The following is a 25,797-nucleotide window of genomic DNA, read 5'->3' on the forward strand; positions in this document are numbered from 1 at the left end:
CTATTCTGTAGCTGCTGCCATAGTTCAGAACTAGTCATGTCTCTTCTGTTCCGCTGCAATACCCTACAACTAACCTCCCTGTCTGTGACCTTCCATTCGTTTGCTGTCTTCAGAGCATAAGTTTGTATAAAATAGAGGGCTGATCATGTTTCTATCCTGCTGTAAAGTGGCTGATGGTGCTCCACTGTATGGAGCAGGGGTCCCTAAGGTTGGCTGAGTAAGCATCATAATCACCTGAGGAAATTCTTTTTTATATAAATTCATTTTTTTATTTATGCATACAAGAACTGGGGTATAGGCCAGAGGGATGGGGGGTGAGAGGATTCACCAAAAACAGAGTGGAGAACGGAACAGGCAGACTGACTGAAATACACTGCTGAGGGGAGCAGGGGCAAGACAGGAGAGGTCTGCTGCTGCCATGTGGGTTGCTTTCTGTCGGGGATCAAACGTGTGTGCCAAAGTAGCTGCCGATTGCTTTATAGTGCTGACGCTTAACCGCTTGTGCCACCAGGGAGGCCCCAACCTGAGGAAATTCTTAAAAATATAGCTGGCACAGGAAAGAGCTCAGTGATTTCTCAGGTAGACCTTCTCCTACGGTACCCTCTGGTGGCAACTTCATGCAATGGCTGCTCTTCATTACCTCCCCAAACCCCAAACTGCCAAGTCCCTTTCAGATTCTAAGTCAGTGGATCTGCCTATTGGGGAAACCACAAGCTTACAAAACCAAGTCTAAACTCCTGTATTGATGTATCAATTCATCTCTCCAGTCTTCCCCATAGCATCTTCTTTTCCTGGCCTTCCCTCTTGATGTCCCATTTTCTCTTCCCTTCAACCACACTGGACCGCATTTCATTTCCTGTAGTAATGTCTGATGACTTTTTCTCTGCCTGGAATGCCCCTCCCCTCCATCTCTGCAGGATGAAACTTTCACATTGTCCAAGGCTTATTCAAATATCTTTCCCTCTAGGCAACCAGTCCAAATTAACCTGGTCTCTCTTTTCCGTGTTCTCATGACATTCCCAACTTCCTCAGGGAAGCCTTTCCAAATCAAATACTCTCATAGTTCCTGTTATTTTGCCTTTTATGACAACACTTAATGTGCTTAATGATTATATACTTATTTGTGAAGTTTTTAGTAAGTCTTTTGCTCCTACTATGCTAGAAAGGCCTTGAAGGCAAGAGCCACATCTGTTGCTCTGCACAGTTGGTACATAACACAGAAGCTCAATAGTCACCCAGTCAATAAGTGTGAATTGATATTTCTGAAATGATGACATATTTATTTTGTAGCAGTATAATTGTATATACATTTGGATTTCCACTTGGTCATAAGCTTTTTGAAGGGCCAGACAATATGTCTTATGTCTTTGTGCCCAACACCTCTCCCCATCTAGCTCTGAGCCTGGGATACAGCAGGAGCTTAAATAAAAGTGTCTTACTCTTTTTGTATTCTTTTGTGGAGAATACAAACTCCACAAGAGCCAGGATTTTGCCTTCTTCCTTATTCCTTTGCTTCTTCCCCATTGGCTAGAACTGTGCTTGATCTGTGCTCAGGACGCATTAGTTGAATGAACAATTTAACTACTGATTGATTCTTCCCCCTATTGTTTCTGCTGGTGGCAACTTTATATAACCACCAATTTTCACTTGGTCCCTAAAGTTCTCTTCTCCCATTGAGGTGAATTTCCTGTTTGATCTTGCTAAAGTGGGTTTGTAACATGGTCACATTCTCCCTGGTAATTTCCTTTTCTATTCCATCTTTTATCAAATATTTACTGAGAACTTATTACATATTAGAAATTGGGGAAGGATTGGTCATCCTAAATTGAAGATGTAGTCCAAATATGATTAGAAAGAGACATAAAATAATTACAGCAACATGAGACAAGGGCCATGGTAGAGATATATAAAGGAAGTCCTAGAAGTGCCGCTCAGTGGGCATCCAGAATAGGCATCTGGGGAAAGAATTTCTGAGTTGAGTCTGGAAGGACAAATAGAAGTTAACAAGGAAACACTTTGCATAAAGGCCCAGAGGTAAGAGAGTGTGATTTAAATTCAATGTGACTTTAGTGCACAGTGTTCTGGCTAAATTTGGGAAATGCAAAAAGAAAGGTATTGTAGATCGTGAAGAGCTTGAGTGCCATGCTCAGTGAATTGTCTTGAAAGAGGTGAAGAGTTTTAAGCAGAACAGGGATTAGCTCAGAATAAGGGTAGGAAAGAATGGAGTTGGGCAAATCTAGAGGCAGGGAGCAGTTAGGAAGTGATTAGAATATCAAATCAAAGAACACAGTGGAACAAGTAGAAAGCAAAAGTGTTAAAAATGGAAGGACAGTGGATTTAACATACATTTCATTGAGAGTTTAAATCAGAAACGGATGAGAATTATGGCAAATGTTTTACTGGGCATTTATGAAAATGACCATGTATTTCCCCATAGAAATATTATAATAAATTATGGTAACAGACGTCCTAATACGGAACCATATCTTCAGTTTTGAATGGTACTTGTTTCTCATTTCTTATTGCTGAAAAAAGTTTAAAAATTTCCCTGGAGGTCTGACTGTTCCCTAGCTTTATCACTTTTTATCTTTTGTATTTGTTTTATGCTGTTCTCTCAAAGCATCTATTACTTCCTTTATTTCATTTAAAAACACTATGCTGAAAGCGTTCATCTACTTTGTGACCACATTTCTCTAATGTTTTATTGTCTTTTGAAACATTATTAAGTTTATTTCCACTTTGTTGTTTCCACAGCAACATGTATGGGACAGGATCATATTCCTTATTTGTTCCTAAGCTTAAATGCTTAAATAATGAGGTGGCTTTTCCTAGGTTCTTTTTTTTTTTTTTTAAAGATTTATTTATATATGCATACAAGAACTGGGGTACAGGCCAGAGATTGGAGGGGGTGAGAGGATTCACCAGAGACAGAGCAGGGAGCAGAACAGGCAGACTGGCTGAAATACACTGCTGAGGGGAGCAGCGGGCCAGACAGGAGAAGTCCGCTGTGCCGTGTGTGCTGCTTCCTGGCAGGCGGGGGATCGAACTCGTGCTGCAGAGGCTGCGGATTGTTTCACAGTGCGGTGCTTAACCCCTTGCGCCACCAGGGAGGTCCGGGTTTTCCTAGGCTCTTAACAAAAAAAAAAGCAACCTTTCTTCTCCAAGCCCCCGGGAGCCCCGCCCCCGCCCTTGCTCCGAGGGGGAGGGGCGCACGCGTTCAGCACCAGACCGGCGCCGCCTACGCCTCGCGCACGCCGCCTCGGCCCCGCCCACTCCTCGCACGCGCCGTCACGGGCCACGCCCAGCCCCTTGCTTTCCGGTGCCCACTCGCTGGAGATTTTCCCGCCATTTCCAGCGCGTCGTGAGGAGAAGTGGATGATTTCGGGGAGATCGGAAGCCTTCTGGGATTACGGCAGCCGAACTGGGAAGGTAACTAGAAAAAGAATTGGTAAATTTGAGACTGTGCTGAATCCCCTTTACCCTAAAAGTCCAGGCGAGTCTTGCCCTCACAGATCCCTTGTTACGAGTTCATCTCGCAAATCTGTTTAGTCAAAATTGTTGTGGGTGCCCTTAAACAGATTTTAAAATTACTTTTCAGTAATTCTTTACATTCCCTTGCCGGTAGCAGTTAGATGTATCATGAGCAAAAAAAAAATCTGAGCGTCCTTTTCTTTGTAATGCCTTTGCATTGAACTGTTTATTCAGCAAGTTTTTATCGTGAATCTTGCCTTAATGTTAAAAAATGTGAAGGTGTAGTGCAAGCTAGCATCACTCTTTTAGCAACCATCTACAAAACCGCTTTAAAACTTTTTAAAACGAAAGTGTTCATTGGGGACAGGGGACTACCTTCAGTTATTTTTCCCAATAAAACTCCAAAGGAAATCTTAATTAAAAAACTATTCTTAAATAACATTCATGAAATCAAACATATGAATTTATTAAATATATGAGCTAATTACAGCTCCGGTATGTATCATCTCAATTCTGTATTTTTGATATGTTAATTTCTTTATTTAAAATTCTTACCAAATCACATTATATGGCTGTATTTTGAATAAATTGTGGAATTAGGATTGCTCCCCAAAAATTGGACATATGGTTGCCATGTGTAACACAAAACTTTACTTAATGTGGTAGCGGAGACTTTGCACATGAAATCAGGAGACGGGTTCTAATCCCAGAGCTGCCACTAATTAAAATGGAACTTTAGCCAAGTCATTGAGTTGCAGCATCTTTTGAAAAATGATGGGATTAAACAAAACATTAAATGATTTTCAAGAGCCCTTCCAAATGTATCGTTCTGAGTTTCCATAGATGGGAACCTGTATAAAGCGGAAACATTATCATTCACAAACCTTATTCTCTTAGATAAAATATGTCCCAACTGGCTAATATCTGATATTCTTTGTCTGGTTCATCATCCCCTTCTCACTCCATCATTTCATATTAAAGGAAACTGTTGGAGAGAAAATGGATAGTCCTTTGTGTTTTTGGATTGTGCTTTCTAGTTAAATATTGGGACATGAATTAACCCAGGAAATTTGGAAAATGAAAAAATGTAAAGACTTCACCCTCCCCCACCCAAAAACTTTAGCGTTCAAAAAAAAAATCACTGTCCTATTACTTTTCTAAATATATGTATTATTTATTTTTTAAAAATATTATAACAATCTATAGTTGTTTTGTTTTTATTTTTCACTAAAGAAGCATTGTCACATAGATTTTTTGAGTACTGTGATTATATCGTGCCCTAGGTTGCCCTTCATTTTATCTTTATTTATTCCAGTATGGATTGGTTTCACTGCAACCAGTGTTTCCGAAAAGATGGAGACCATTTCTTTGTCACCAGCTGTGGCCATATTTTCTGTAAAAAGTGTGTGACTCTGGGTAAGTGACTTGACTGTTTCTGATCCAGGCAAAAAATGCTTTCAGTCTAGAAAAATGATTAGCCATTTTTTCTGTGTGAATGGGGATAAAAATCACTTTGTAGGTTTTGATGTTGTGGATACAGTAGGAAACTACTGACTATAAAAATTGAAGGAATCCATTAATAAGGAATGGCTTAACAAATGGAAAATCTATTAATTGAGTGTCAAAAAGATACTTGTCAGTTTTGAAGCCTGTGGCGGCAAAAACTACAAAATTATCGAACTTATTATAGAAAAAAATAAGAGTAGTGAAGAGAAATGGGGGAAAATTTGGTTAATAACAAGAGTGAAGAGCCATTTCTAATGGGGAGTGGTCTAGCTTGTGAAATCCATTTGATTAGAAATGATGATGATGATAGGCAGTTTAAAAAGTATTTTCACATGTACCAATATTATGTATTTTCATCACAATCACAGGAAGTAATTATTAGTAGACCCGTTTTACATCGAGAAAGTGTTTCAGATGGGGTAAGTACAGCTTTAAGCCCTAGAAATGAGGGCTTTAAAAAAAATATTTACCCCCAGATATTTGTCTATAATGCTGACATATTTATAGGGTATAAAAATACCCCAGAAGAATAATTCAAATTAGGTGCTTTGTTTAGGGAGACTTCACAGAAAAGGTACTACTTATTTTTTTCCAAGTGGATAGCATAGGGAAAATCATTCTATTTTTAGAGAATGGCATGTGTAAGGGCATATCACACCGTAACACTGTAGTGCAAGGGACTACACATGAATGAGTTTGGTAGAACATATAGAATAAAGTAGAAATGGTGAGAGATAAGACTGGAGAGGTAGGTAGTGGTCAGATGATGAAAGACTGTCAGGCTGCAGAACTTCAGCTTTATCATGCAAGTGATGGAGAGCAGGAAAGTTTCTTTGTTGGCTTATTTGGTGTTTTTCTTAAACAAAAGAATGATTTGCACTTGCCATCTCATTCAGGTGATAATATGGAAAGTAGACTGAGAAAAACCTTCAGTCCCCAAGGAAAGAAGGGTCAGGTTACCTTACCTCTGGAGAAGCTTTTTTCTCGACATGAATCTCATGACCCATTTAAGTTCTTGGCTAATGTAACAAAGCGGTTTACTATGGTAACAGCAGCTCACTTTGGAGCAGTTTGTCTCTCAAACATATGTCATGTGATGTTTTCTCCTGACATGGCATTTATCTTAATCAATGACCAGCACCACTAAAAATTCAACTTAGAAGGAAAGATTAGGAATGTTAATTTTTGCATCTTTCATATTGGGTAGGAGAATAGGAATAGTACAGCTTCAAAGCAAGATCAGGAAAATTAGCAAAGTCAGAACAAGGCAGGAATGTTGGTGGGGTAGGAGTTCCTTGTAGTACCTAATGTGTGCTGTAGCTAGGATAAGAAAGAGTAATTTAAAGGTGACATCATCAGTATTCTTATACTCTTCCCAGTACTCTTGTAAATGTACTCCAGTATTCCGGCAGGGAAGTTAGAACTGTCCTTCACCTGCAGAAGAGAATTGAGAATTGAAAAAATGAGAGGGGAAGAGGTACAGTGTAAAAAGCCTTCCTTATCATCAACATTCTTGTTTGGAAATACTGATTTAGAGACCAGAACTCAAGTTGATGTCCTTTTAATAGCACAATGATGTTCTAAATTCAGTAAGAACCCTCTTTTCTTCTTTTCTTGCTACTTTACTTGACTAATACCAGTCTTTAGAAATATCTCACCGTATGTGTTTGAGAATCAAACATTTTTTTCTCTTTCTCCCCAGAAAAATGTGCTGTTTGTGGAACTGCATGCAAACATCTGGCTCTTTCTGATAATGTAAGTTTTTTTCCTCCTGCCACAAACAATCTTGTCCCATTCTGGCCTCTAGGAAATATACAAAGAGTGTAGATGATGTGATTAAGTACTGATTTTCTTTTTTTTTTAAAGATTTATTTATTTATTTATACAAGCACTGGGTACAGTCAGAAGCATGGGAGGGTGACAGAATTCACCAGAGCCAGGGTGGGGAGCAGAAAAGACAGAAGGACCAAAATACACTGCTGAGGGGAGCAGCGGGCGTAGCAGGAGAGGTCTGCGCGCCCTGTGGGACCCTCTCCGGTGGCGGCTGGGGATCAAACCAGCGCTGCAGAGGCTGCGGGCAGCTTCGCAGCCCAGCGCTCAACCACTGCACCACTGGGGAGGCCCAAGTACTGATTTTTTTTTAAAAGAAAGAAGAAAAATTTAAAAACTCACAGATAACAATTATAAAAATAGGATAAATGATAGGTCGAAGAATTATTTGTGGCTCCTGTTACAGACATGAAGGTTAGGAGAATTAGGTCATAAAACCTACATTTCCTAGAGCAGTGGTGATCACCTCTTTATTTAGCACAATAGAAATAATACCAGGTGCTTTAGAAAGGGTATGTATATCCTTTGCATATCTGCCAGTATTTTGTTTTGTTTCATTGTCGATATGCTCAGTGTCTGCCCTAATCTCTTTGTAGCTGAAACCTCAGGAGAAGAAATACTTCAAAAGCCCTGTCGAGACAGCTTTGCAGTATTTCAGTCACATTTCTCAGGTATGAAAAACAAAAATGAAGAAAATCTGATTCTCCAGACAGATATATATTTTTTTTTTTTTGGTGTAATTATTTGTACAAATTCAGTGGTAAAGCCATATCAGGGAAGGTCTAGGAAAATAACACCTTCCAGTTTTGGCACTTATGAATTCATAACTTTACAACTAAGAAATAGTTGTAAACCTAAAGTGAAAATTCAACTTGTAATTCAAAGGAGAGAAAAAAAGAAAAAGTTATGTTGAGTCGTTTATTTTACTTCCTGACTTATTCTAGAGTACAGGAGCTCATGCTGAGCAAAACTCTCCTAAGTAAAAAGGCTGAGGTCTGAATTTTAAAATTTTGAGAAAAAGGTGAATTTTCTACAGCGGGAACTTTGCAACATATCTTACTTTACATATATCCATAACCGGCTTATGTAACATCTTGATAGGCAAATCAGACTCAACTTCCTGTTACACATGATTTAAACTGGAAGGTCTTAATGCAGACATATTCTAATTCATCTGATTTCTTTGTTAAACATTCTCCTTAGGCTGCATTGGTACACAATGGAGAGAACTGAATAATTGAATATTCTCTTTGCTTTCTTTTTTTTTGTCATGATGCAAATCTCACCAGTTAACTTTTTAGTGACCCAGACCTATGATAGACTGTAAAAAACACCATGTAACTGACATCTTGCCATGTATTTCCACACTCTATTAAGTAATTTTTAAGAATAAAGCAAGTTTTAGGGAGCTTTATCATCTTTCAGTGCAGTGTAATGAGTCTTCTAAAATTTGCTTTGAATATATACATCTGATCCTGTGAACAGTGGGAGCAGGGATTTAACTCAGTCTTTTGCTTATAAACGTAAGTTCATGAAAGGATTTTTTTGTTTCCCATTCTCATTTTTAATAACCTTTCTTAATAAAACACATATATTTAATTCTTCATTTAGTGTTCACAATTGGTTGCCTGAATTCTCAAAAATACTTTTATTTTCCTGGTACATCATCCCAAATGTTGGCATACCTAACTTGGTCAAGGACAATAGTAATGTGTAAGGAGGTGAAGAGAAGACAGGACAGCCAAGTGAGAGAGTAATCAAATCGTAGCCGCTTTGTTTTTTGCCTTCTTTCTCCAGTTCTGATTATTTCATAGCCTCATGGGATATTGGCTTTTTTCTTGAGATTTTATCACTGTTCTGTTCCTGTACTCAATTTGCATTCTTATGAGAGTATTCCTTTCTTAAACATGAAGATGCTCCTTAGTCATGTTTTGGTCCAAGATAGTAGATTTAATTTTTCTTTGGTAACTCAGACCCAAATCCAAACTACGCAGATAGAGGAAGGGGAGTTAAAGAATTAAAGCTTTGGACTGCATTCTGCTTTTAGCTGCTTGGGTGAGCCATCATATTTGGGATACTATTTAACATTATGGGGAGATAAAATCCAGCTGAGACTCAAGCAGAAATGTAAACAAGGTCATATGAACAAGTGAAAGAGCAGACCCTTGGTTAATAACTAAACTCAGTGTTAGTTAATGATCAGTAAAGAAGTTATATGTAGTCTGAATCCTAACCTGCCCAATCATGGGACCAATTACACATGGCCAAATACTCAAGATAAAATAAATGGAAAGGGCCAGTTAATCATCACTTTAGTGAAGAGTCAGTTTGGTGAAGTCAGCAATGTCTGAAAATGTGTTTTCTTAATATGTGAAGATGAGTAACTGATCCAAATAATATCTGCATCAATGCATCCAGGCTTCTACTCAGATTTTCTTTACTCAGCCAGACCTTTACTGACTCTGTCATCTCAAGTAGTAGTTTCAACATTCTCTACTTCCACCCAGCTTTATTTTTCATCATAACTCTTATCTCTAACGTTATCTATTTATTGTCTAAATCCTATGCTGGAATGTAGGATGAAGGCAGAGATACGGTCAGTTTTGTTTATTAGATACCCAGCTCTTTGGCTAATTCTCAGTATATAGTGGATACTCAAAAAAATGTTGTATAAATAAGTGAAATGTTGATCTAAATATCCCACATTATCCCTAATCTCTGTAATGAACTGAAAAAGGCATTTTTTTGTTGTACTACTCTGTAACCAATAGTTAATCAAACGGCCCAATTTGAATTCTTTACTCCCCTCTAGGTCGTTTTTGTAAGCTTGTTTGGTGATTGGGGAGTCCCATATGGACCTTCATCTTTCTTCTATTCCTTTGTTACAACTATTTTTCATATATATGCTTGTTATTGTTCCTTCTTTGATAAAAGAAAGCAGATCTTTATTCTGGTAGGCAGATCTTTGCTCTGTTGTTTGTACTCCTATCCTACTTTGTTCTTAACTGTAAAAGTTAAGTCTGAAACTTAACTTTGAAGAAGTTTTGACGTTTATTCATGTGTATCTTTCTCTCACTACATTGAGTTTTTGAAAGGCAGGTTATTATGTTTGTATGACCTAATGCCTAACTAGATGTAGTATAAATTAGGTACATAAGAAATGTTTATTAAATGAGTCAATGTACATTAAAGTTGGAAAGAAGGAAGACTGATTCAGGGAAAGATCAGGGAGGAAGGCTTAATCATACAGGGACTTGTAGGCCATGGTTAGGAATTTGATTTTCACGTCAGTGCAGTGGGACACCATTGAAGGGTTTTAAGTAAGAAAATAGCATCATCCGGGCCTCCCCGGTGGTGCAGCGGTTGAGCGCTGGGTTGCGAAGCTACCCGCAGGCTCTGCAGCGCCGGTTCAATCCCTGGCTGCTCCCCGGCCACCGGAGGAGGGTCCCACATGGCACGCAGACCTCTCCTGCCGCCCGCTGCTCTCTCAGCAGTGTACTTAGGTCCTTCTGCCTGCTCTGCTCCCCGCTCTGGCTCTGGTGAATTCTCTCACCCTCCTGCGCTTCTGACTGTACCCAGTGCATGTATAAACAAAAAACAAACAAATAAATAAATAAAACATGCCTCTAAAAAAAAAAAAAAAAACCAAAAAAAAACTGTTGAGATGAATTAAGGTGAAGGCAAAGCAAGGTTGACTAGATTTGGCAACCTGAGTGTTACTGGTGACCCAATAGGAGCATGCTGGTAGAGTCTTGATAAAGAGAACTACATTGGTGTGTGTGCCTGCACTCAGTCTGCTTTACCTCCCAAGCCTCTTCTCAGCCCTCTGCAGTGTTGCTTCAGGCTATCTCATTGAAAATGTTCTTGCTAAGGAAATCTCTGTTATCAAATCCAGTGGATACTTTTCCCTCCAATTATGTTATATATGATTTTTCAGCATTTGAGGCTGATTCTCTCCTGTTTTTGTTTACCATAACCAACTTTTCTTCCCTTTTTGTAGCCTTCTTCCTCTGTCCATATCTTAAATCACCACATTTCTTAGAATTCTATCCTCCTTTCCTTACTTTTTGTATTCTCCAAGGATAATCTCATCCACTTCCATGCTTCATTATCACTGATGTGTGGATGACTTCCAAGCCTGTTATCTCCAGCTTAAATGTCATCTTAGCAGAGCTGTCTGTGACCACTATATCTGAATTAAATCTCCCCTTTATTCTTTTGTTTCCTTAATAACACTTGAGTAATTTGCCATTTGTTGTTGTTTATATGCTCATTAAGGATGTAAGCTCCATCCTGGCAGGGACCAACTTTGTTTTGTTTGTTGTATCCCCTATGGTAATCATATTTCTGTTACATAGGAGGCACTCAGTAAATCTGCTGAATGATTGAACTCTCTCTCAAGCTTCAGAACCATATATCCATTTGCCAAGTAATTATCCTCACTAATTCACATGTCCCAAACTAAAGTCATTATTCCTAACATCCCTGACACAGGAAAGCAGATTATTCTGCCTATTTCTGTCATGGGGAATGATAACCACCATCCATATAATGACCAAACCAAATATCTAGGAGTAATTCTTGATTTCTTCTTCTCTTAGCATATCTAGTCCACTATTCGTGATGTTAGTTCTGTTTCTCTTCTTAAATATTTAAGAAGATGTGTCTACTTTATCTTCAACCTCTTAGTTTTGTTCACCATAGTTTCCCATTGAATTACAGTAGCTTCCTAACAGGTCTTTTAACCTCCTGTCTTTCCTTTTCCTATCAGTTCTCATAATGAATACAAAAGTTTTGCTGAATGTAGGTTTGATCAGATTATTTGCCTTTTAAAAACCATTCAGTACTACCATTGCTCAGAGGATAAAGTTCAACCCATTAATATGGCCTATAAGGCCAGACATGCTTTGATCCTTGCTTATCTCTTCAGCTTCATCTCTTATCCTCCCATCCTCACCGCCATTATATATAGACAGACTGAATCCATTTTTAATTATTCATATAAATAAATTTCTCTGTTGCTTTTGGACTTTGTACGTGCCAGTTTATCCATCTGGATCCATCTTGCTTCCACACATACACATGAATATACCTAGTGTATAACACGGTATTGTTATATTATACTATAATTTTGTTTGTCTAGTTCTCCCATGAGGACAGCAACAATATCAATCTTACTCACCTTATGTATTAGTTCCTGGCAGAGTACCAGAAACAATACAGGATTCAATACATAAAAATTAAGTATTCGATAAATACTTTTTGAAAGAATTAATAGAATAGCCTTCCCTGCTGAGGTTTTCCCTTACAACTGTGGTGGCCCTAAGAAGTGAGGATGATGTTCTGGGAAGCCTCTCGGTCATCACACCACAACTTCCCAGAGGGGCTAACAATGGTCTTCTGGATGGCAATGATGGCAGTGGTCATGAGTCCCTCCATGATGCCACAGTTATCATGGATCTCCTTGACCAGGGGGTTCAAGCAGCTGGTGGTGAAGAAGGTGTTTCTGACAGTCTTGAAGGAGTGTACTTCTTGTGGTTCACACCCATCACAATCAAGGGGGCATCAGCAGAAGGGGCAAAAATTATGACACTTTTGGCCTCACCCTTCAAGTGAGACCTAGCCTTCTCTAGTGACAACACTGGAGCATCACCCCATTAATTATGGGGAATCTCACTCCTGGAAGATGGGGATGGATTTTCCACTGATGACAAGATCCCTGTTCTCAGCCTTGACTATGCCATTAAACTTGCCAGCAGTGGAATCATACTCATGTAGTTGAGGTCAATGAAAGTATCATTGATGGCAACATTATCCACTTTGCCAGAGTTAAAAACAACCAGTGCTGACTAAATGCTCAATACACCTAACTCTTCACTCTGACCTTCACCATGGTGTCTCAGGAACATGGCTGGCACTGCGCAAGAGGAGGCAGCTGTCAGGAGCAGAGAGCCATAATCTGTCTTTTTGATTATAATTACCTTAGTGGGTATGAAGTGGTATCTCTTTGTGGTTTTTTTTTTTTAAGACTTATTTATTTATGCATACAAGAACTGGGGTGCAGGCCACAGGGGATTCACCAGAGACAGAGTGGGGAGCTGAACAGGAACATCTGCTGAAATACACTGCCGAGGGGAGCAGTGGGCAAAACAGGAGAGGTCTGCTGCGCCATGTGGGCTAGCTCCTTACCTGGGGATTGAACTGGTGCTGCAGTGGCTGCAATAGCTTGATAATGCTGACTAACCCCTGCACCACCAGGCAGGCCCTCATTGTGGTTTTGATCTGCATTTCTCTGATAGCTAATGATGTATCTTTTTATGTACCTATTGACCATTTTTCTGTCTTTTTTAAAGTATTGTCTACTCAACTCCTTTGCCTGTTTTAAAATTGAATTGCCTTTATTATTAGTTGTGAGGGTTCTTTATGTATTCTAGTTACAAGCCCTTTACCAGATAAATGATTTGCAAATATTTCTCCATTTTGTTTAAAAATTAAGAACGAGTAACATAAATGTCCGTTAAACAAATATAAATAGGAATCAAGACAAGATAGCACATCAAATAGGAGTTGGAAAGAGAGATTGAGATAAAATGAGGGAAAGGTATAGATTCTCAGTGAAAGACAAATTCAGGGTCTCCCCTGGTGGTGCAGTGGTTGAGCGCTGGGCTGTGAAGCTCTGCAGCGCTGGTTCATTCCCCGGCCAACAGCGAGGGTCCCACATGGCATGCAGACCTCTCCTGCCGCCCGCTGCTCCCCTCAATAGTGTACTTCATCACTCTGCCTGTTCTGTTCCCCGCTCTGGCTCTGGTGAATTCTCTCACCCTCCTGTAATTCTGACTGTACCCAGTGCTTGTATAAATAAATAAATAAATCTTTAAAAAAAAAAAAAAAAAAAGAAAGACAAATTCAGAGATGACAAAAAGGATGTTCCGGGCTTCCCTGGTGACACAAGAGGTTGAGATGCAATCTATGAGACTGTCTGCAGCCACTGCAGCAGGAGTTCGATCCCCGGCCAGGGAGCTACCCACATGGTGCAGCAGACCTCTCCTGTCTCGCCCAGTGCTCCTCTCAGCAGTGTGTTTCAGTCAGTCTCCCTGTTCTGTTCCCCACTTTGTCTCTGGTGAATCCTCTCACCCTCCCCCGCCACAACTCTGGCCTGTACCCCAGCTCCTGTATGCATAAATAAATAAATTTTCCAAAAAAAAAAAAAGGATGTGCAGAAAAAGACTTTAATAACTTTAGTTTTGGAATTGACTAACTTTCTTCTTATAGGGCCAATAAATATTTTAGGTTTTGTAAGCCTAAAATAGTTGCAGTAACTCAGCTGTGCTGTTGTGGCATAGAAGCAGCCATAGGAAGATACAAACAAAGGGCATGGCAGTATTCTAAAAAAAAAAAACCTATTTACAAAAACAGGCATCTGGCCATGGTCAGTAGCTTCTGACCTTGAAATCATGTTTTGCTAATATAAATAACTACATATATAGACCATTGGAATAAAATCAGGTCAAGACCTGATCTTATCAATAGACCAAACTGGTTCTTCATCCCTCACTGAAATTAAAAAATTGAACAACTGGGCCTCCCCTGGTGGCGCAGCGGTTGAACACTGGGCTGCGAAGCTGCCCGCAGCCTCTGCAGCGCTGTTCGATCCCCGGCCACCGGAGGAGGGTCCCACATGGCACGCAGACCTCTCCTGCCGCCCGCTGCTCCCCTCAGCAGTGTACTTCGTCACTCTGCCTGTTCTGTTCCCTGCTCTGGCTCTGGTGAATTCTCTCACCCTCCCACGCTTCTGACTGTACCCAGTGCTTGTATAAATAAATAAATAAATCTTTTAAAAAAAAAAAAAATTGAACAAACAACTGACGAAACTTTAAAGAAAGGTTTTAGTTGTCTGAGATTATTTTATCCAAAAAGAAAAAGCTAATCTGTCAATGTTGTAGGACTTCTGAAACAGAATAGTTGTGTTCTTTATTGCTGCCTAGCAGGAGGTTGAGGAGCTTTATACCAGCATGAGAGGCCATAGTGCTTTGATCATGAACTGTGCACCCTAAAACTTAGCTCCCCACCTAGTGGGGTGCTGTGCTTTCTCATTCAGAGGGGATACCTCTGACATCTTATTAATAACTCTCCAATTGCTATTGATAAGAAAGCATTTTTAGGTTCTTTGCTCTAACCTAGTCTCTCTGAGCACCATGACAATCTATTTCGGTTATAAATCTGAACACTTAACTGCCTTTTCAAAATCCTTTGGTGGTTTCCCATTGCCTAAATTTCAGGCTCTTCAGAGAGACACCTAGTTCCCTTCATGATCTGTTTCCTTCTAACCTCTCCAGTCTAATCTGCAACTACTACTTCATATCTTACCAATATAAGCCCTTATGTGGGTTATTACCTAATTTATAATGTGGATTTAGCTCTTTGCAGTTCTGTTCTTTAAGCTATCTAGTTTCATGCCTCTGTGCCTAGAGTGCCTTACTTGCACTCTCAGAAGACTGAAGTTCCTGTCAATCATTATTTTTATACTTAATACATGCTTGTTCTGTTCTGCATTTCACCCTGGGTTTTATTTAATGGTTCATGTGTCTGAATGACTTTTCTACTAAAAGGTGATGAACTACTAAAGAATAAGACCCTCTCTGATGGCTAATGATGTATATCTTTTCATGTACTTGTTAGTCATTTTTCCATCTCTGTTTAAGTATTGTCTATTCAACTCCTTTGGCCGTTTTTAAATTGAATTGCCTTTGTTATAGTTGTAAGAGTTCTTTATATATTCTAGTTATAAGTCCTTTACCAGGATATATGATTTGCATATATTTGTCCATTTTGTTGGGACCACCAACTCTTAGCATTTCTATCTCTATGTAATCATCACCCTGCTTTAATAGTTAACAGCTCATACAACTCATGGTTAGTTATTTCTTCATCTACATCTCCTGCCACAGCATCAAGATTATTTTTTTTAAAGATTTATTTATTTATGCATACAAGAACTAGGGTACAGGCCTGAGGGGTGAGAGGATTCACCAGAGACAAAGTGGGGAACAGAACAGGTGGATTCACTGCACACTGCTGAGGGGAGCAGTGGGTGAGTCAGGAGAGGTCTGCTGCACCATGTGGGTAGCTTCCTGGCTGGGGATCCGACTCGTGCTGCAGAGACTGCTGATAGCTTCATAGGTTGTGTCTTAACCCCTTGTGCCACCAGGGAGGCCAGCATCAAGATTATTTTGAAGCTAGAACCAGATGTTATGTAATTTCAAAATGTATCTCTGAAAAATACTTTTCTTTTTTTCTTTTTTTTTTTTTTTTTTGGTGGGACCCGGCTGGGAACACACCTGCGCTCCAGAGGCTGTGGGCAGCCTCGCAGCCCAGCGCTCAACCACTGAGCCACCAGGGGAGGCCCTAGAAACTTTTGTTTTAAGATTATTTTATTAATTTATGCATACAGCGACTGGGGTCTAGGTCAGAGGTGCAGGGAGGGGGTAGGGGCGTGAGAGAATTCATCAGAGACAGAGTAGGGAGCAGAACAGGCAGGGCTACTAAAATACACTTCTGAGGCGAGCAGCAGGCAAGACAGGAGAAGTCTGCTATGCCATGTGGGTTAGCTCCCAGGCCTGGATCGAACTCATGCCGCAGTGGCTGGGGATTGCTTGATAGCGCTGAGACTTAAACCCCTGCACCACCAGGGAAGCCCCCAACTCTTTTACTAAATGTGACCATGTCATGCTAAAATAATAATAATCCCCTAATATTATAGAATAATCTGTGGATGTTCACATTTCCTCGGTTATCTCATAATTACTTTAAAACTTTGTGTGCATTGGGTTTCAGTAAGATCTGCATATTTCAGTTGATTGTTAAATCGCTTAAGTTTCTTTTGAACTATAAATTTCCTCTCATCTTTTATTATTGTTGAAGAAAATAGTCTTTTTTTCTTGTAGTTATTCACGGTGTGGATTTGCTCATTGTAGCTCCCATGGAGTCATTTAATATGTTTGTACTCTATATTTCCTGTATATTAATAGTTAGAGTTAGAATCATTGGGGGTAGGGAGGAGACTGGAGGCAAGATTTCTTTTTTTTTTTTCTGCAAGATTTATTTTTATTTATACAAGACCTGGGGTACAGGTCAGAGTTGTGGGAGGGTGAGAGGCAGAGCAGGGAGCAGAACAGGCAGACGGAACGAAAGCACTGCTGAGGGCAAGGCAGGAGAGGTCTGCCTCGCCATGTGGGATTCTCCCTGGCCAGCCGGGAATTGAACCAGCGCTGCCCAGGCTGCGGACAGCTTCACAGCGCTGCGCTCAACCCACTGCGCCACTGGGGAGGCCCAAAGGAGGCAAGATTTCTTTATAACAGTGTTATATTCCATCAAAAGGTATGTAATTGTCTTCTGTCATTTTGTGTGATGGTACGTAGACATTGAAGAATTTTACATAGATTTGTTAAATCATTAGGAATTGTAAAATGTTGATATTTTAATTCTGCCAACCCTTTGTAATTTTTTAAAAAGTTTTTTTTTTTAATTTTATTTATGCAAGAACCAGTGTACAGGCCAGATGTGCGGGAGGGTGAGAGAATTCACCAGAGACAGAGCGTAACCCTTTGTAATTTTTAAGCTGGAATGCTTCAACAGAGATATTTTCGTCTGAAATGTATGGCTATCTTGAGATATGATTTCAAAAATACTAAGACCTTTAGATATTAAGATGAAACAAGATTCAGTTTCATAAATGATAAATAAGGTAAACTAATAGGTTTGAATGACAGAGAAAGATGAATTTTCTAATCAAATCCTTTAAAGTAAGTTTCTAAAACTTAACAAAATGGCATAGAATATAAATCTTCAACTAAAAAATTCTGACATTGAAAAATAGAAATTAGGAAAGCTATTTTTTAGTATCCCCCCCAAAAAAAGCAGTTGGTCAATCTAATATTTACTTCCGGAGTATGTTAGTTTATAAACAAAAAGAAAAAACCCTTTAAAATATGACAATTACAAATGCACACCCAACATTAGACCAAAATACACTGTCTTATAATAAATTACTGAGTCTGCCCCTTTGCTACCACTATTACAGTACCTCTCTCAGTATCTTTTAGTGGTTTCTCCCTTATTTGTCCAGTTTCTTGCCATTAACTGGACCTGGTTCAGAACGGAAGTATTTTTTTTTTAAGATTTATTTATGAATACAAGAGCTGGGGTACAGGCCAGAGGTGGGGGGGGTGAGAGGATTCACCAGAGACAGAGTGGGAAACAGAACAGGCAGATTAACTGAAGTACACTGCTGAGGGGAGCAGTGGGCGAGGCAGGAAAGGTCTGCTGTGCTATGTGGATTGCCTGGGGATTGAACTCATGCTGCAGAGGCTGCTGACAGCTTCATAGGTTGTATCTTAACTGGTTGCACCACCAGGGAGGCCCCCAGAACTGAATTTTTAAAATGCTATCTCTGTGAAATAAAAATTATCTTTCATATTATCAATTCTAAAATGAGTGGAAATCCAGAGCATGAAGACCACAATACCCTTCCCTCGTCCTAATGTCAGAGTACAGGAAAGAAGGATGGGTCCAGAAGTAGGTAGTTTCATTCATTGTTCCAATAAAATAAATGACATTTAACACTTGGCATTACCCCGACGATGCTTAGTGTTAGCACAAGAACTAATTTTATTTTTATGTTTTGTGTTATTGTATTAACAAAATAATCCCAACTTTCATTATTTCTTAAAAGATTTATTTTTTATTTATTTATGAATGCAAGAACTGGGATGTAGGTCAGAGGTGCAGGGGGTGAGAGGATTCACCAGAGACAGAGTGAGGAGCAGAACAGGCGGATCTACTGAAATACATTGCTAAGGGGAGCAGCGAGCAAGACAGGAGAGGTCTGCTGTGCCATGTGGGTTAGCTCCCTGACTGGGGATTGAACTCATGCCTCAGTGGCTGGTAATAGCTTGATAGCACTAAGACTAACCGCTGTGCCAAAAAAGGAGACCTGTAATCCCAACTTTTTTTAAATAAGCAAAAAAAAAAAAAGTCCTTCTTTAGGGATTCAAAAAAAAAAAACAGCTAGCCTTTTTTTTTTTTTTCTTTTTAATGAGGCCGAAGAATTTCATTGAGACAAAATAATGGACTTGCTAACAATTGTAGTTTTTTAAAAAACTGAGATTCATTAATGAGTTAGGTTTTAGACTCTTCTTTGGTGGGTGTATTTGAAGTAAACTAAACATTTGTACTCTAGCATCAAGCAAAATCACACTTCTTGTTCTCCTTTAACACTTCTTGCTGATGGTTGTTTTCTAGATTAATCTTTTTTCTCAGAATGGTTAGATCTAAAATTTGGGTTAAGGCAAAATAGGCCAAGGCAAAAAGCTCTCCAGTAGTCCCATCTGGTTCCCTGGATTTCCACAGCAGGGTCTGTCCTTGTGTATGTATGACTATTGGTGATCTCAAAGGGAAGAGTAATTGGTCTAGGGCAGGATTTGGTTTTCTTGGCCCTACCCTGATATTAACTTAATTGCACAGCAGACTGATCCCTTGTGTAGGTTAGGATGTTTGGAATCCTGTCTTTTAGCTATATGTTTATCTGTAATACCTATTTCTTCCTAACGTCCCCTACCCTGCTGTTTTTGGTAACTCCCAGGATTCAGGGTGACTTCTTTATGCTTCTTGTTTTCTTCAGCTTTCCTAATATGAACATAATTTATTTACTTTTTATTTATAAACTACAATGAATTTTACCTATCTAAAACCAGTTTAGTTTGCTTTTGAGGAAAAAAGGAAGAAACTAGAGACTATATAAACTTTTAACTACAATTCTGTAGAAAGGTGGTAAAAGCAACTTGCAAAGTAGGTGAGAACAAAAAGTTTATGACAGAAGTACTAAGATCTAGGAAAGGACCTTAAACAAAAGGTTTATAATATGAGGAAGCAGATGAGGCATCAGTACTGCTGTGTATTCAAAAGTAGAACCAAGGGCCTCCCCGGTGGCGCAGCGGTTGAGCGCTGGGTTGCGAAGCTGCCCGGAGCCTCTGCGGCGCCGGTTCGATCCCCGGCTGCTTCCCGGCCACTGGAGGAGGGTCCCACATGGCACGCAGACCTCTCCTGCCGCCCGCTGCTCCCCTCAGCAGTGTACTTCGGTCTTTCTGCCTGCTCTGCTCCCTGCTCTGGCTCTGGTGAATTCTCTCACCCTCCCACGCTTCTGACTGTACCCAGTGCATGTATAAACAAACAAAGAAACAAACAAACAAATAAATAAATAAAACATGCCTCTATTAAAAAAAAAAAAAAGTAGAACCTGACAAAGCTAAAACACTTTCTAAATATTAACTTTTGATCTGATTTATTAATCCCATGATAGGCACATTAATCCCATGATAAACACATCGAATGGTAAAGTAAAGCAAAAGATGATTTGTCCATGCTGAAATAAAATTTATAAATAGATAATGTCTTTCTGTGACTCTTCTCCCTTTATTGTAGCAGTGTGTCTCTGTGTGACTAAGTTAAGGAAAGTAAATTGGTTACCATTTCTCTTTAATAGCTAGGAATTTGGAAGTTCATTCCATACTTACAGCAAAGTTAGATCAGAACCAGTTCTAAACTTGGAAAAGTTTTTTGGATGTCACTCTGCTTGCTCAAGATGAAAGATTGTATTTTTAAAGAGCCATTTTACTATGTCAGAATATTTTTATTAAGATGTTAGCAAGCCATTGTCCTGGAAGTGAAAAATTTTGGCTTTCCTCAGTGTCAGATACTCTAATTTTGTTCTCTTCTTTTTTAAAAATTGTATTATATTTTTGGGGGGGCTCCCTGATGGTGCAAGGGATTAAGCACTATGAAGCTATCCCAGCCACCCACATGGCACTTTAAAAAAAAAAAAAAGATTTATTTATTTATACAAGAACTGGGGTACAGGCCAGAGGTGTGGGAGGGTAAGAGAACTCACCAGAGACAGAGCTGGGAGGAGAACAGGCGAATGGACCGAAAACACTACTGAGGGGAGCAGTGGGTGAGATAGGAGAGGTCTGCTGCGCCATGTGGTATCTCCCTGGCTGGCCCAGAATCAAACCCATGCTGCAGAGGCTACAGACAGCTTCACAGCACTGCGCTCAACCCGCTGCGCCACCGGGGAGTCCCTTTTTAAAAAAAGATTTATTTGTTTATTCATACAAGAGCTGAAGTGTGGGCCAGAGGTGCAGAGAGATAAGAGGATTCGCCAGAGACAGAGTGGGGAGCAGAACAGGCAGATTGACTGAAATACATTGCTGAGGGGAGCAGCAGGTAAGACAAGAGAGGTCGTCTGCACCATGTGGGTCACCTGGGGTGGGGCGATCATCAAACTCTTACCGCAGTGGCTGCCTATAGTTTGATAGTGCTGAGACTTAACCTATTGCGCCACCAGGGAAGCCCCCATAAAAATTGTATTTTTTTTTTTTAAGATTTTATTTATTTATTTATTTATACAAGCACTGGGTACAGTCAGAAGCACGGGAGGGTGAGAAAATTCACCAGAGCCAGAGCGGGGAGCAGAACAGACAGACTGATGAAGTACACTGCTGAGGGGAGCAGTGGGCGGCAGGAGAGGTCTGCACGCCATGTGGGACCCTCGCCCGGCAGCCAGGGTTCGAACCAGTGCTGCACAGGCTGTGGGCAGCTTCGCAACCCAGCGCTCAACCGCTGCGCCACTGGGGAGGCCCAAAAATTGTATTTTTTTAATTGAGGTAATATTGGTTTACAAAACTGTAGACTTAAGGTATAAGTTCATACCTCTTTATTATTTATTTATTTATTTATTTATTTTTAAAATTTTTTTTAATAGAGGCATGTTTTATTTATTTATTTGTTTGTTTGTTTATACATGCACTGGGTACAGTCAGAAGCGCGGGAGGGTGAGAGAATTCACCAGAGCCAGAGCGGGGAGTAGAGCAGGCAGAAGGACCGAAGTACACTGCTGAGGGGAACAGCGGGTGGCAGGAGAGGTCTGCATGCCATGTGGGACCCTCCTCCAGTGGCCGGGGAGCAGCCGGGGATCGAACCGTCGCTGCAGAGGCCGCGGGCAGCCTCGCAACCCAGCGCTCAACTGCTGCGCCACAGGGGAGGCCCCCTCTTTAAATATATTACCACACCACACCACACCCACCGCCAAGGGATCCATAATCCTTCACCATAATCCATTGGGCCCACGCCCCCCCACCCCAGTTTGCTCTCAATTCGTCTCTAGTTTTAGGGAGTCATGAATAGGGTAAGGTACTCCACAAGAAAATGATCGGTGGACCTCCCTGGTGGCGCAAGAGGTTAAGATGCAGCCTGTGAAGCAATCTGCAGCCACTGCAGCACAAGTTCGATCCCCGGCCTGCCAGGGAACTACTCACATGGCGCAGCAGACCTCTCCTGACTTGCCCACTGCTCTCCTGAGCAGTGTATTTCAGTCAATCTGCCTGTTCTGTTCCCTACTCTGTCTCTGGTGAATCCTTTCACGCCCCCCCCTCCCCCCCACCTCTGGCCTATACCCAGATCTTGTATGCATAAATAAATAAATCTTTAAAAAAATATATAGAAAATGATCAATGATAAAGTATGAATTGATGGGTTTCCCCTTGTTGCCATAAGTTAGAGGGAAGGAGTTATGGGGCATATGTCAAAGCCTGTTCTATCCTGGCAGGTGTGGTGTTTCCAGAAGAAACAAACAGATCTGCTCATCAACTTTTATAAGCATAGAATCACAAAGTTAGAAGCAGCCATTCAGGAGGCACAGCAAACAGTGACCAGACAGGACAAGTAAGTGACAAATGATCACCAGAGAGCTTTTATCCTTTCAAAGAAGCTGTAACCCTTATTTCCTTAGGGTTGCAGTGCTTGAAAATTGCTCCATGTATGTGCTTTTGTGGGTAAATCAAAGTTTTGTTGATCTTAATCTCCATTTTATTTTTCTGTCTTCCCTCAAGGGATCCTCCCTACTTTATAGTTTCTACTTCCAAAAATTGTCTGAGAAACCAGACTGCTTATTCATATTGAGAACATGAGAGAGAGCATTTAAAATGTTACCACTGGATGGGTTTATTTTGGAAATCTTAAGCAAAAAGTGGAATCCTTGATAGAAGTTTTTAGACATCAGGGGTATGTGTGGAGAAGCAGTGGAATTCTATTTATTATAAATTCTATGTATTTTCCCCTAAAAACATAACAAGGGACTGCTTATTTTGTTCACCTGGTTCTTCCCATCATCAAAAGTGTGCTATAATCCCACTGAATCACAAGATGCCTACAGAAATACCTTGTAACATGGCAGGCATCTTTCCATAAACATTAACTAACTGTCAGTAACAATAAAAATCAAGTTGTTTTTTTAAATACCACTGACCTGCTAGAGCTGATTGCTTCTATCTTTTGCCTAGAGAACTGTCTGTCTTAAGGAAGGAGAATGAAGAACTAAAGAAATTTCTAGCCTTCCTAAAGGTGAATAAAATAATTTTCCTTACTGTATTTTTTCCCCTACTTTTCCCATCTATCTAGTAACTGTAGAGAATACATTGTGGCACCTATAGTAACTGATCATATTTGTACAACAAGTGCACTGTAGTAAACGAATGAGGCCATAGAACCCCTTGACAGATTGAGAGGATCAATATTTAGCACAGTGGTAACCCATCCTTGACATCTGTGTTGAGTCACTACATACCACTTAAGACACTTTCTTACAGAAGAGATCTCTGTTGCAGCTTAAAATTTCTCTTCAAGAATCCCAATGGGCCTCCCTGGTGGTGCAAGGGGTTAAGACACAACCTATGAAGCTGTCCACAACCTCTGCAGCATGAGTTCAATCCCCCCTGGCCAGGGAGCAACCCACATGGCACAGCAGACCTCTCCTTCCTCACCCGCTGCTCCCCTCAGCAGTGTACTTCGGTCCATCTGTCTCTGGTGAATCCTCTCACCCCTCACCCCACACCTCTGGCCTATATCCCAGCTCTTGTATGCATAAATAAATAAATCTTTAAAAAAAAAAAAAGAATCCCAAGACTCCTCTCCTTCAACCTCTATTTTCTGGACATTTCTTTCTTCCTAAAAGAAATCTTTGTTTTTGTATAATTTTTCCATTGATCCTATTCCTGTGTATCATAATTCTGTCATTTTCCTTTTTCTTCCCATAGATTCTCCTTATTTCCCTACATATCAGTTTACAGGATTCCCAATGTATTTTTATGGCAAGGAATAAAAATTTTATCCCCCCAAAGCTAGTAATTCCCTAAGGAAATATTAACACTACTTTTTTTTTCCTACTGGGAATCTTAGTAACTACAATCTAAGAGAACACTGCAGTTTAGTCATCTAACAAGTAAGAGGCTGTTGATTGGTACCTTTGAGCTGCAACTTCCTTTACTCCTAATTTTTTTCACCTACAGGAATCTCCAAGTCATTACCAAGGAAGCAGGTCAGTTTTATCAGGCCTCATAGTAGTCCTCCTTGAAAATTTCTTGACTCTTAGCTGTATTTTCTATGTGGGCTTTGAGGTGGTGGAAATGGTTTATGAATTTATCTTTTTCTTTTCCAAGAGTTACTCACTGAAAAGTGCTATGAATGTAATGTTTATCCTTTACTATCACCTTATATATCCTATATATCTTTCAAAATTCAACTCACTTGGCATTTCTTCTCTCAAGACTTCTTTAGGCAAAGTTAGATGTTCTATTCATTTATTCAGTAGCTATTCATGACCTGCTGTTTACCAGGTACTATATTAGGTGCTGGGTGTACACTTAATTGATGTACATCAGTTCTTCTGATTGATAATGTCTGTCCCTACCAATTGTTATATATTTTTAATGTAACGCTGCATTGGTGGATTAAAAAATATATATAGCCCCACACTCACAGACATTATAGTTTATTGTTTTTTCATACTTCTGTACTTCTGATATACCCATACTTATATAACAATTATATTGCTTTATAATTTTTGTCTCTTGTAGTTTCTTTGTAATCTCAGGATCCAGGACATATGGGTACTAAATAAATGTGTGTTGGATAGATGGATGAGGGGATGAAGAGTGAGGACATGGTGTGTGTATGAAAGGATAAACATACAGATATTTATATGGAAAGTTGAGTGTACTTGATAAGACACTGAGGAAAGGGAGAAAGGAATGTACTTCAGAATTTCTATTATGGGCAGTAGAGAGGGCATAAGGTTTCATCTTGGGAATTGGAGAGCAAAGGGTTCTTGTGTTAACTTTGGCTCTGTATTTTGGGGTAATATCTGAAATACAAGATAGTAAGCAATTTGTGCGAGAGGAAGCTATTACATTTGGTTTTTAAAAAATTTTTCCTCAAATTTAATTAATTTGACAGTCATTTATATAACTTGAAGTTACTAGTTTTAAAAATAATAATTTGATTGATCCTCTAAGGTGATGCTTCTGCTTGAAGAAATTAGAGCTGCCTTTTTTCCTTTTCCCTTGCAGATTAACCACACCTCGACCAGTGGGCATCACTTCCCCATCACAGTCAGGTAGAGAACATTTTTTTGTGCGAGATGAATACATATCCTTTTTTTCATTTAAAAGATTGTTTTCTCTCAGAAACTATAATTTCATTTTCCTAATCTTATGTATGATAGGAAATGATCATACAACCAGATACCCACTTGCAAAAGATTGGCTAGGCAAGGCAGAGCATAATGTTGATAGCAGCCTTCCATTCTGCACTTTATTCTCTTTCAGTTACTCCACGACCCAGTTCTCAGCATAGCAGCCAAGTGGTCAGGTGAGTAGAAAGCCTACACAGCAACATTAAAGTTGGCAAATGAAAAGAAATACCTAGATGTGTCTGAATTAGGGACTGAGGAGACTTTAAATCTATGTAATTGTTTAACCCCAGGTTTGTTTTTTTTCTTTTTGTCTCACTTTTTACAGTCGTTCCTCCTCAGTGGAGTCTATCCCTTTTAGAGTAGCTGGCTTTGGTAGCTTGGGACAAGTAAGTCATATTTACCTTTTT

The 25,797-nt window shown here is 39.8% G+C and overlaps 1 protein-coding gene across 2 annotated transcripts in view; it reads left to right on the forward strand.

Annotated features, from left to right (window-relative positions):
• The first annotated feature begins 3,287 nt into the window (after nucleotides 1-3,287).
• RNF212B (ring finger protein 212B) overlaps nucleotides 3,288-25,797 on the forward strand; it is a 30,845-nt gene continuing 8,335 nt past the window's right edge. For both annotated transcript variants that reach the window (XR_005123711.2, XM_037503071.2), the window contains exons 1-10: nucleotides 3,288-3,429; nucleotides 4,787-4,887; nucleotides 6,680-6,732; nucleotides 7,404-7,478; nucleotides 22,469-22,584; nucleotides 23,202-23,262; nucleotides 24,207-24,235; nucleotides 25,266-25,312; nucleotides 25,524-25,566; nucleotides 25,716-25,776. Coding sequence is in view for 1 of the 2 variants with exons in the window: in XM_037503071.2 (XP_037358968.1) it covers nucleotides 4,788-4,887; nucleotides 6,680-6,732; nucleotides 7,404-7,478; nucleotides 22,469-22,584; nucleotides 23,202-23,262; nucleotides 24,207-24,235; nucleotides 25,266-25,312; nucleotides 25,524-25,566; nucleotides 25,716-25,776 (585 nt within the window). In the remaining variant the exon portion in view is untranslated. The remainder of the gene's footprint in view (nucleotides 3,430-4,786; nucleotides 4,888-6,679; nucleotides 6,733-7,403; nucleotides 7,479-22,468; nucleotides 22,585-23,201; nucleotides 23,263-24,206; nucleotides 24,236-25,265; nucleotides 25,313-25,523; nucleotides 25,567-25,715; nucleotides 25,777-25,797) is intronic.

Source organism: Talpa occidentalis, unplaced genomic scaffold (genome assembly GCF_014898055.3).
Source record: "Talpa occidentalis isolate TD23 unplaced genomic scaffold, MPIMG_talOcc4v2.1 talOcc4.11, whole genome shotgun sequence".
Taxonomy (NCBI): Eukaryota; Metazoa; Chordata; class Mammalia; order Eulipotyphla; family Talpidae; genus Talpa; species Talpa occidentalis.